Source organism: Notamacropus eugenii, chromosome 6 (assembly GCF_028372415.1).
Source record: "Notamacropus eugenii isolate mMacEug1 chromosome 6, mMacEug1.pri_v2, whole genome shotgun sequence".
Taxonomy (NCBI): Eukaryota; Metazoa; Chordata; class Mammalia; order Diprotodontia; family Macropodidae; genus Notamacropus; species Notamacropus eugenii.
Genome location: NC_092877.1, coordinates 281847767 through 281859957, shown reverse-complemented (window position 1 = coordinate 281859957; position 12191 = coordinate 281847767). Strand labels below are relative to the sequence as shown.

General features: G+C 34.2%; 1 protein-coding gene across 5 annotated transcripts in view; it reads right to left on the bottom strand.

The window, feature by feature from the left end:
- DIAPH3 (diaphanous related formin 3) overlaps positions 1-12191 on the bottom strand; it is a 464308-nt gene that overhangs the window by 241044 nt on the left and 211073 nt on the right. For all 5 annotated transcript variants that reach the window (XM_072617066.1, XM_072617067.1, XM_072617068.1 and 2 more), the window contains 2 exons: positions 8880-8975; positions 6329-6423 (listed from right to left, as the gene is read on the bottom strand). In XM_072617066.1, the coding sequence (XP_072473167.1) occupies positions 6329-6423; positions 8880-8975 (191 nt within the window). The remainder of the gene's footprint in view (positions 1-6328; positions 6424-8879; positions 8976-12191) is intronic.

The window sequence follows — 12191 nt, the reverse complement described above, 5'->3', positions numbered from 1 at the left end:
TTTCAAAGAAACTGCGACAGAGTGACTCATTCTGTTAATTAAACCATGTCCCATAAAAACAAACATATGTGAACTCTGAAATGCATTAAAATAACCAACAATTTCTGTTAAAAATCAAGCATAATCTGATACAACCTATCAAAGTTTATAAAGCTACATGAGATATTTAAAATTCTCTAAATCTACTTTTTAAAAAAAGAAATGAAAAGTAAGAGAATGTTTCTTAAATATTTGCAAGGGTACCTCAAAGAATTAAGCATGGTTTGGATGCTGAAGGAAAGAAAAGAAAGTAGAAGCTTATCTAGTGGCCCATGAAGCTAGGGAGTAGAGTTGATAGAGCCCAGGTCCTGGAGTTAGGTAGACCTAAGTTTAAAGCAAGCATCAGATACTTACTGACTGTATGACTCTTGAGTACTCAGTCACTTAACTTCTATCTGCTGAAGTTTCCTTAACTGCAAAATGGATATAACAATAGTGCCTACTTCTCAAGGTTGTGATGAGGATTAAATGAAATAGTATTGTAAAGCACTTAGTGCCTGGAACACAGTAGGTGCTTAATAAATGCTTACTGTCTTCCTTCTTTATAGTTTTGATTTTCCAGTAATTTGTAAAAGGAAGTTACCATCTCATATTCAAAAGGCCATCTGAAAACTATTATAACGTCCATGTATCCAGTTTTCTTTTACCTTATATGTCCTTTAAGCAACTTAGGGAAAAAAGATAATTTTGTCTATGCTTGGTATATTCTATTTGATCCAATTGCTACAATGTAACTTATTGCTTAAAATTATACCCCCTAGTGGTGGTAAATATGTAGCACATTTATCCTAAAAAATGAAGATATGACCCTTGAAATGGGAAGATGGGAGTAGAACTCCCCAAAGATGTTTAATGGCATAAAATATATAACTAAGACTACGTGAGGCATCTGTGGGGTAAATTGTCTTGATTTATTCTCAAAGTCATGTTCACCAGTACCATTCAGCTGTTCCAGAGGAGCTAATAAGTTCAACTGCATGAGACTCTTTATTGCATTTATTTTTTTAAAAGAAGAAAATATGAAAAAAAAAAAAAAAACAAAGTTTAGGTGAAATTTAATTGTCATGATTTTTAACAAAAAAGGTTTCATGTTGAATGAAAAAAGAAAAACATAATTAAAATATAGCTGAAACAAATATAGATGATTAAGAAATTGCTGTGATATATAATATTTCTGGGGAAATGACATGCATCTGATCTCTCCAGGTGACTTTCTCTTTTGTAAAACACAAAGAGATAAAATATAATTTTTTGTTGGGAAGACACTTGAATGAATCTTGAAAGGTGAGAAAGGTAACGTTCCTTTCTGAATCTTACTCCATGCTGGCACAGGTGCACTTTTTGTTTGAAACCTTTTCAACTTATTGAAAAAAGTGAAAAACTTTAAAATAAATCAAAATAACTTTGGGGTCATAAGTTATCATAAATGCAGATCAAGTTTCTAAATGAAATATCCGAGAACTTTGAAGATGATGGATTTAATTTAAGGATTTTACAGATATTAAAACCCAACTACAGAACAAAGTTAAAAAGGTCAATACTCTTAGGACACATTCTCTAGCCAGAGAGCAAAAGTAAATATCCAAAACATCCATGTCTAAGAGTCACCAAGAAACAAAGCTGTTCAATAAACATTAACTCAACAAGTATTTATTGCGTGTCTGCCACATGCAATGAATTTTACTAACCTCTACAGAGAATACAGATACAAGAAAGATAACTGTACTAGCTCGTAAGGAATTTATGATCCAGCAAAAAAGATGAGACACAGACAAATATGATAGCACACTATGTGGTAAAAACTGTTCAAGAAAATGCTGTTGACAGAGGAGTCATGTTAGCACTTTTAGATCAAAGCACCTGTCTGTTGGGGGTGGAAGCTCAATTCCATGTGGACAGTCTCGGGCGGGTAAAGGTGGGAACTTCTAAATCTTAGAGTTCTCATGAGGCCCCTCATGAAACACCAGGGAATCGAGGAGTGAGACCGAGCAATCTCGTGTATTTCCGCCTCTTCCCGTGAGAAACGTGATGGGAGGAGCATCCCCACTCTCGAGACTGTCCTGGATCTGGGCACACCTATTGTTATCTAACAGGCACGGTATTCAGGTGCAAACTACACGGCCGGAGAGCTTAATTAGGGTCAGGAAAGCCTGAAGGCACTCTTAGCGCGGAGGGGCCCTGACAGGACAGAAGGCTCCGTTTTTCCTCTCTTCGCTCTCCCCTCCCCCTCTCTCCCCACTTACACTTCTACTTCCAATCTCTTATTATAAGATCTTTGCCTCCTTGGGAGATTTCTCTCTCCCTCCTAAGGAAGAGCTCCCCCTGCACATGTAACCAGGACCCTGAATAAAGCCTAACCCTTGTTCGACTCCGGAAAGTCTCTTCTCTCATACGTTTATCTGGTTTGGCCAACCGAAGACCTGGGACAGGTAAGGTAAGACTCGGGTAGCCCTCAGGCCTCTAGGCCTGGCACCTGTCATTCTCACACTATACAAACCTGGGAAAATCGCATGACCCTCTTTTTTATATATATAGGTCTTTTTATAGGTCAACAAAACAAGAAAAAGTAGTGTCACAGAATATTTCACTACCAACTAAGCCTGATACAAAATATTCTGAGCACAAGAGATATGAAGGGTGTAGAGAGGAGGAAAAATGTCTTTATCCCATTTATAAGTTGACATTAGCCTATTATTCCACTGAAAATTTGATGTTCAATATGTAATGTTCTCCACTCTCAAATCCTTTCCCCAGTGGCTCAAGCCTTTAATTAGATATACCATTCTTATCTAATAATACTGCAGACTAGTTATACTACAAAATTATGTTACTTCTTCTCAAGTGTGCCTCCACTGCCACAAAGTGATAATAACATCATAGATTTAAAGGTCACAAGTCTAGCTCTCTCATTTTAAAGACGAAGAAATTAAGGCCCTAAGAAGTTAAAGGAAGGGTCTCATGGTTAAATGGGATTCACATCAGGTCTTTCTGACTTACTTAAATATTCTATTCACTAAGGCCACACCACCTCCCCAAAACTTTCACTCTTCCTTAACTGACCCTCTCCTCAAGTCTACCAGATGGTCTCTTCCACCTTGCCATTCCCCCAAATTATCATTCTGTTATGTCCCATGTTATTTACAACCAAACTCTTAGAAAGAGCTGCCTATACCATCCTTTCCCCGTGGTCAGCTCTTGTTCACTTCTCAACTCTTTTCAATATGGTGCCAATTCATCATATCCAACTGAAAGTACATTCTCCAAAATAATCAGTGAGATATCTCTTAATTGCTAGATTTAATCACCTTCTCTCAGTACTCATCCTTTTTGACCTCACTACATAATTTGATGCTACTGACTACCATTCTTTCTTTCTGAGATATTCTGTCTGGGCAATCCTTCTCAGTTTCTTTTGCTGGACCATCACTCCTAACTGTGGGTATATACCAAGACTCTGATACTTTATCTGGTCCACTGCTCTATCTACTAAGTCATCTTGCTACATCAAGTCAGCATTACCAACTCATGAAAAATTACCAACAAGCATGATACTTTCAAAGGAATGTACATCATTAGATACCTCAAGCTAAACATATCCAAAACAAAATTCATTTTTCCTCTATTCCTCCTCTATTTTGGATTCTGCTATTTCTGCTAATGGTACTACTATATTTTCAGTCACCCAGGTTTATAATCAACTCTTCTTTCTTCACATCCAACCAGCAGCAAAATTTTGCCAATTCTACCTCTATAATATGTGTTGCATCTGTACTCTTCTCTTAACTCATGCTATATCCAACCTAGTTCTGGCCCTCATCACCACTTGCCTAAAATATTAGAGTAGCTTTCTAAGAAGCATAATTTCCTTATATCCATTCTCCACACAGCTGACAAAATGATGTTCCCAAAGCACGAGTCTGAATATTTCATTGTCCAGCTCAAAAAACAAACAAAAAAAACCCCCTGGTGAACCCCTCTTGCCAGTAGTATAAAGTACACACTCTTCTATAAAGCTGTTAAAGTTCTTCTCTTTAAAACAGATAAAGCTCTTCTCTCTCTAGCTCCAACCTAGCTTTCTAGCTCTGTTACACATAACTCATCTTCGTGCCCTCTATATAGCCTCACCAAAGTGTTGTTTGTATTGTATAGATGGTGCCAAGGTCAACAAAACTTTTCATTTTTGCAATGCTTTCCATAATACCTGATCTCTAAAGTTTCTATGAACCTTCCTTGTGTCTATAAGGTCACAGCTTTGCGTTTTAGAAATTTTTACCTGACAGAGATAACCTTCCTCACATAAACTAATATCACTTGATACAATATGCAAATGTATGCATATAAAGCAATATTAATAAGAAAGGGTTTTTATCTTGTTGCCAGGAATTTTTTGTATGGGAGATCTACTCCTCTCCTACAAGGAATTATAGATAGCATCTCACACATAGAACAAAAAGCAGAAAAAAAAGACAACTAAACCATAAGCACCACTCTATAAGGCCTGTGAATCCTTATGTGAGAGATGTGATCCAAGATTCTGTAACTGGCATGTATCCTAAATTTCAATTTCCACATGGTCAGAATAGAATTGCTCTCTTTTCCTCAAGCACACTCCTCCATTTTTGTCGAAGAAGTACCTTTCTGGTCACTCAGAATAGAAACCTCAGTTTCACCTTCAATGCATCACGCTAACTCACCATACATCAAATTAGTGGCTTAAATCTTTTTCTTCCTCCATGCAAAACACCTTTCAGAACCATCCCCTTCTCTGCTAACACCATTAAAAACCCTAAGTTAGAACTGTATTATCTCTTGCTTGAACTACTAAGGGAAATTAAGTCCTAAGGCCTAGTTTTTGTTGGTTTGTTTGTCTGTTTCTTATTGGTTACAACCTCTGCTAGACAACTATTTCAGAAAAAAATGCCATCTGTAATGCTCAGTTCATTTCCTACTCTGTAACCATCTCCTCCACAGCTTTTCAACCACCTGGCCATCTCTGTGTACCAGCTCCTTCGTTAACCTCAACAGTTCTGGAACAGTGAACAATGGTCAAGTCAACTGTACCATTGTCCCTAGATAGGGTGTGTCAATTTACTTACCTACTGCCCTACTCACCACTCCAGTAATTTTCTGGACCAAAGTACCCTTCATCCCCCTGTGTGTGTACTCTCCCCAGCAGAATACAAGTACCCTTAAGAAAGGGGCTATTTTTTCTTTTTATTTGTGTCCTCAGACACAAGTATAACACTAGGCATCTCAAAAATATTTAATACAAATTTTTTTATTCATTAAATCAATGAAATACACTCCTAAGTGGTCATCCTACTTCAAGTCTCTATATTCTCCAAGTCAACTTGCAGACAGCTGCTGAAGTAATTTTCCCAAAGTGAAGATCTGACAATGTTATCTCCTTGCTTAAAAATAAAACAAAACAAAAAAAACAAACCTCCTCTGGTTTCTTAATGCCTATAGAATCAAATAGAAGCTTCTTTATGTGGCATTTTTGACCATTTTAAGTATTACTCCCATTCATGCATTCAATGGTTCTTCTTTTTTGCCCCCTTACTACTCCTTAAAAATGACAACCTATCTCCTGTCTCTGTGCCTCTGTATCCATCCTTTATCTGTACTCGTCTCCTTCAAGAAGCAGTTCAGCTGTTCTCTCTTTATGTCCTCCTTTAATCTGATTCACATAGTTACCAATGACCTTCCCTAAAAATTAATATGATTTATTTTGTATATTTTGGAAATCAGACACATATATACATACACATACATGTGTACATGTCTTCAAGAGAATATAAACTCAAAGCGAAGGAACTGTTTTGCTTTTGTTTTTTTCATCCCCAGTGCCTAGCATATAGTAGGCATTTAATAAATACTTATTTATTGATTTAGACATTTTATAAAAACTACTTTGAAGCATCAATTAAAGTTTTTCTGAACTCTCCACTCTACAATTCAATTCTACTAAGAAAGTAAATGTTACTGTATAGACATCACGGGTCCTGAGTATTAACAGAATTTTTAAAAATAATCCTAAGATTACAAATAACAATAACTTAAAAGAATACAGACAGCTAAATGTCCTTAGGATTGATGAACCAAATGTTGTCTAATATGAAATGCTATACAAATAAACTCGAGGGCCAAATATATATTTAAACAATGGATAGTGATACATCAAGGGAGGGCTTCCAGTTAAGACAACTTCAACTGAATAAAAACAATTCTATTTAATGAAAGCCCACATTAATAAATTAGCATAAAAACTATTTTTCAGTTTGTTTACCTGAATCATAGACTCTGCCAATTGTGTTTCATCTACTTCCAATATCATTATTTTTATTTCTTCATAAGGCACACGAAAAGAACCTAGAAAGATTGCTGAAAAAGATTGAATACATAAATACAAAAATAAATGAGCAAATAAAAATAATGACTGAGAAAAAAAGCCACTAATATTCTGAATTTATCAAAAAGATATCATGTCAAACATAAGAATCTGGCAAATCTGATAGAATTATAAGCTTTTCCTGAGCACTTGTTTTGGGCTTTTTTCAGTTCTGGGACTTAATACTAAGATCTATATGCTCTTAATTATTCTCCTGTGGAGACACTTGCAGAATTGCACTTAAAGTTTACATACAAACTATGACAAAGACAATGAAACAATTTTAATGTGATAAAGATTTGATGCATTACAAATCCATCTAATTAATGAAATTTGATGCATTTTTAATATCATTAAATAGGATTTCAATCACACTGAAGTATTTCTTACATAATCCTCCATAAAAATTTTAAGGTTTCTTCATAGTCATATAAAAAGTTTTTCTAAAAACAAAAACCAATCAACTTTTTAAGCAGGTCATAGAAAGATCACAGAACAATAAAAGGGACCTTGGGAGATTCTCAAGTCCTCAAGAAATTCTTATTTTTAGGTGAAGATTAACATTCAAAGACATGTACTTTCCCAAGGAAATGCAAACAATAATTGAACAATGAAGATTTGAATCCAGGTCCTCTAATTCCACATTCCATACTACCTCCCTATGCATTCACCCCACTACAAAATTGAAAAAGCCCTCACTTGCCCAGCATTTTAAATTAAATATCGAACAATGATGAATTTTTTATTCCTTATTATCCCTACAATGACCTTCAATTTTTCAAATTTCTAAATCAATTTTCATGGAATTCTTTTTTTTTAAAGATAGGAAACATGTCATTGCTATTTCACTCAAGACTAAATATACATATTAAATAAAACCATTTTAATGTGTATTTGGTAACACAAGAATCACAATATTAGTTATTGTAGTTTTTCAACCATTCATCCATTCTATCTGTAATATAATCATGACTTCACTATCCATTAAGACAAGTCATTCCATCTAAATGACTACAATCTCCTTTGTACTTCTTCTAGCTTCCTATTCATGTCCTTACTTTATCTTTTTCTGTGAGCCTCTTCTACTCACAACTCCTAATCTACTGTAATATTTTTACATAGTGAGCAAAGATGCCTAAGTCATCTCCATGGCTCTTCCATTTTACAAACAAATAAACTTTATGGCAGCTAATTTCCTCGTTGACAAGGGGCTTTATTAGATTATTTGATTTCATTTGGGGATTATATTCTAAAAGGCTGATGTTACCAGAAGCCTAAATTCAACATAGATATATCTTTATCATATATGCAAATGTCAATGGTTCTATAACTGGCACAAATATGGTAATCTTATTAGCAGTTAGTAAAGTTTAAAATTCATGATTTTCTTAGCAAATCTTAAGCTTCTGAAAAATGGAATCTTATCCTCAAATTTCCTTGCTGTCCACTGCTAAGGGTATTTCTTTTTTTTTTTTTTTTTTTTACTATTTCCTTTAAATAAGACTTCTCTTGAAGTTAATCTATTAAAAACATTTAAAGTTCCAAAAAATTACACAGAATTTGAAAATTTTTAGTGGTAAGAATTCCAAGATGTACATTCATCACTCTGTGCCTCCCTCCCCCAGAGCATTTATATTGTAAGAGAAAAACAAAAGCAATGCAAATTGATTTGTTGGTTAAGCAAAAAAAATAATTTGCTTGGAATGAAACACTGCAGAAACAATTATATACCAAAAAACTCCACTCTTCATCCTCTATTATGTCATGTCACACAAGTTACAAATTCAATTCTAAGCAATGTAATGAAATATGAAATTATTAAAAAGAGAAATAATACCTCCTCTTCTACCTTCAGCTCTTACATATACTGAGGTGGCCAAACTTCACTGTATAGCTACTATTTCTTTGAAATGCAGGCTTTTAGAAATAAAAGTATGAAGATGCTTGACCTCTTGTCCATCAGGATTTCATTAAAAAGTCCATTCATCTCTCTGCTTCAGTACTATAATTATGTCCAACATACTGAAATTCAATTTTTCCCAATAAAGGCTTTGAAGCTTTTAGAGGGAGTAACGGCCATTTATTTTCATTACTATCCCTCTCTTCTTTAACTATAAGTAAGGTTTAGGAGGCTTAACTCACTATCAAAAATAAGTCTTCAAAATACTCTTTTACTCTTTTACCCTACTTTTGGTCATTATATGCTCCAAGAACGTATACAAGAAGTAATCCTTTTTTAGAAGAAGCAAGCTTGATTTCATTCTTTAAATCCTCCCTTACAATTCCTTAGGTTCAAGAATTTAACCACTTAAATTGCCCTTGAACAAAAACAGTATTTTTGAAATATATCGTGTAATCCTACACTGAAGAAATTTACAACAGGACCTAAAGTAAAAAGAAGATAATGCAGATACACTATACGTCACTTAATACAAGAGAGCTAACTCACAAAGGTTCTGGGCAATTTTGGAATCTAGAACTTTCAGTTCTTTAATCCGTTTCTTTATTGTCCTCTTCTCTGCAAAATCCTCCTCTTCCTTTTTTTCTGCAAATGGAAGATAATTATTATAAAGAAGTGAATTTCATATAGAAAAAAAGCACCATTAAGCATCAAAGAACTAAAAACATTTACTCATTAATGAATCTGGCCATTTGAAAGAATTAAAACAAAGAAAATCCTACTTTTTAAAATCAATTTAGGAGTCTGATATATAGATATGCAATAAAAATGGCATTTATACACGTTTCAATTACTCTCTTTAGGGTCAAGTCACAAGTCATTCTAGGAATATTTTTGCCATAGAAATAGTGATGAAAGATGTGTGTGAGAGCAGACATACATACACACATATATATATAAATATGCATATATGTACATATGGATGCATGTAAATCATATATAGAAGAACAAAGTAATATTTACTCTGAATACAAAGACATTTTTAGTCAACTGAGTAGTAATATACAAAAAGAGCAGAATTTAGAAATCTAATTTATTATCTAATTGTATTTTTAAATGTTTACTGCCTCCTTTTTCATATATGTAAATAATAAAGATTTAGAGTTCAAATTCACTATCAAAAACAAATCTTCAAAATTGCATTATTCTTTCCTCTTATTTTTATATACTTCAAAAACATATACTAGATATACTTATCTAAATCAAAATCAATAAATTTTCAAATGTCATAATACATGATATTTCATTCTGGAATATTTCATGAAAGCTTTCTAAAAGTTTTTAAGCTTAGCACTAAGTATTACTCATAAATTATTTATCATTAATTTGTTTCAATTTAATGAATATATTATAAATGAATAAAATGAATATATTAGAAAACAATTCAAATTTAGAATAGTTTATACCAGGAGTCAGGAACCTGCATCCTCAAGATCACATGTGGTCCTTTAGGTCCTCAAGTATAGCCCTTTGACTGACCAGACTTCAAAGAACAAATCCCTTTACTATAAATATTTTTCTGAAAAATTTGGACTCAGTTAAAATTAAAAGGCTGCACCCAAGGACCTAGAAGGCCACAGGTTCCCACCCCTGATTTATAATGTGGCTTTGAAATCCATGTTTTTAACTTCAATTCCCTCCCCCTTCATCAAAATGCAATATAGATAGATGATTATCACATATGTATCATATATAGATGTAAAAACAAGCACAACAGCTCCTTGGGAGCCTTTTGCCTTTTTCTAAATTATTCTCCATTTCTTAGTACAGTACCTGGCATGTAGGTTAATGAATGCATGCTGATTGACTATATGAAAAATCCACTTAGCTGGTAAAAACCATTGTCTATCAAGTTAAAATGTCAAGAGTGTCTAACAGTTCAGTTACAAAACAGCTCAGTTACCTTACTATACTTTGTGGTTAATAAATGGATACTGAAGATCTAAACCACCCACAAATACACATAAACAGACATGGAAACACACCAAATTTGCTGCATTGGCTCCTTATTTATGCTTCTAACATGTATGACCACCATATTCGCATATATTTTGATAGAAATTAAGCAATTAGTTTGAAAGCACTGCACAAAATACGCTAAATTTAAGTGACCTAATATATTCAGTTTGTTCTTCTTAAGTTAAAAAAAAAAAACCTAACAATCATTCAGTATTAGTTGGTAGAAACTAAATTAAACACATACAGTTTGTTATATAAGTGTGAATATGTGCATATAAATATGTATATATGCACATGTATCCAACCACATATACACAATCTGAAAAATCCAACAAAACTGATAGAGAAATAAATTTCGGAGTAGTTACGGCATGATGGAAGCCAGAAATTCTAAGAAACAGAGGATAGGAGAAAAAGTATTGAAGACATGGGGAAGCCAATGAAAAGGCCAGAGAGATCTTAAACACAACATCCTATTAGAGAAACAAACAATCACTGGGCATAGGCAGTATGACTGGACCAAAATGTTCCTAAAGGAAGGTAAGGTGAAGGAAACCTGGTAAGAAGGAGGAGAGGTTGTAAAGAGTTTTTAATGACAAAGCAGGGGGAATACAAAACTAATAAGAATAATTAATAAATAATAAATTCTTTATAAATCAAAGATTGCTTCTGATATCTAATAAATCTGATGAACTTGTGGCTAATGCAACAATAAAGATTTCTAGGTTAAATGTGCTATATTCATCTATTGTGACAGAAATTTATTGATGACATTTATAAAAAGAGTAATAAACTGACACCATGCTATCACAGATACCAAATCAACAAACCATTGAACATAAATGGGAGAAAAAACAAATAACTAAATAGATACATATAAGATCTATAAGACTGATGGACAGTAATTTTGGAGGGGAAGGCATCTATAATTGAAGGGAAACAGACAGTCCTCCAAAGCAATGGGATTTGAGTTAAATATTGAAAGAAGCCAAAACAACTCAGTGTCAGAGGTGAGAAAGAAGACTGTTTCCAAACATGGGAGACAGCCAGGGCAAAAAGATGAGAGTTGGAATGTCAGTTATGAGGAACTGTAAGCAGGACAGCGTGCAGAAAAGAGATACACTTTGAAAAGTCTCCTTTCTCTAATTCATCCTTTATACAAATATACAAACCATCTTTCTAAAGTATTAGTGTAAACATGACATTTCACTTCTTAAAAATCCTTAGTAACTATTATGAGTGTCATAGAAAGCTAAAACAACTCCACTTTGTCTGTAGTCCTCTATCATGTTCTTGATTCTGTTTGTATTGTAGTTTCCTCCTCCTCCAGCCTCCCACTACCACCATTTCCAACCTTTCTTAATGCTGAAGCAACAAGGACAGTCCTACCTATTATGACAAGCAAGATTATAAATTTAGCTATCCTTATGAAAAGTTTTTCTGTTACTAACCCAGCAACACGTCTGAACAGCACATCTCCTTTTCCTACAGGGTAAGCCACTAACAATAGCCCTGTCCAATTCGAAGGTATCCCATACTCAATCCACCTCTTGCCGAAATTGAAACATATATAAGTTTTGTCCTTTTGTTCCTTTGGGGATTCTCCTGTGCACTGGTGAACTCTGGTTTGAGTGTGGTTCTGGTTTATTATGGCACTGACAATTTTACCCACAGTAATTATACTTATACTAGGTGATAGGATTCCCAGACAATGGACTCATGGAATCCCAGGGGTCATGACCTGGAAATGCCACAGGCTGTTCCACTTGAGATAGCCCTTAAAGGTCAAAGTTAAGAATCTCTTCGGTATTTGCACTCAGGCAAGTGAGAACTGGCCATGCT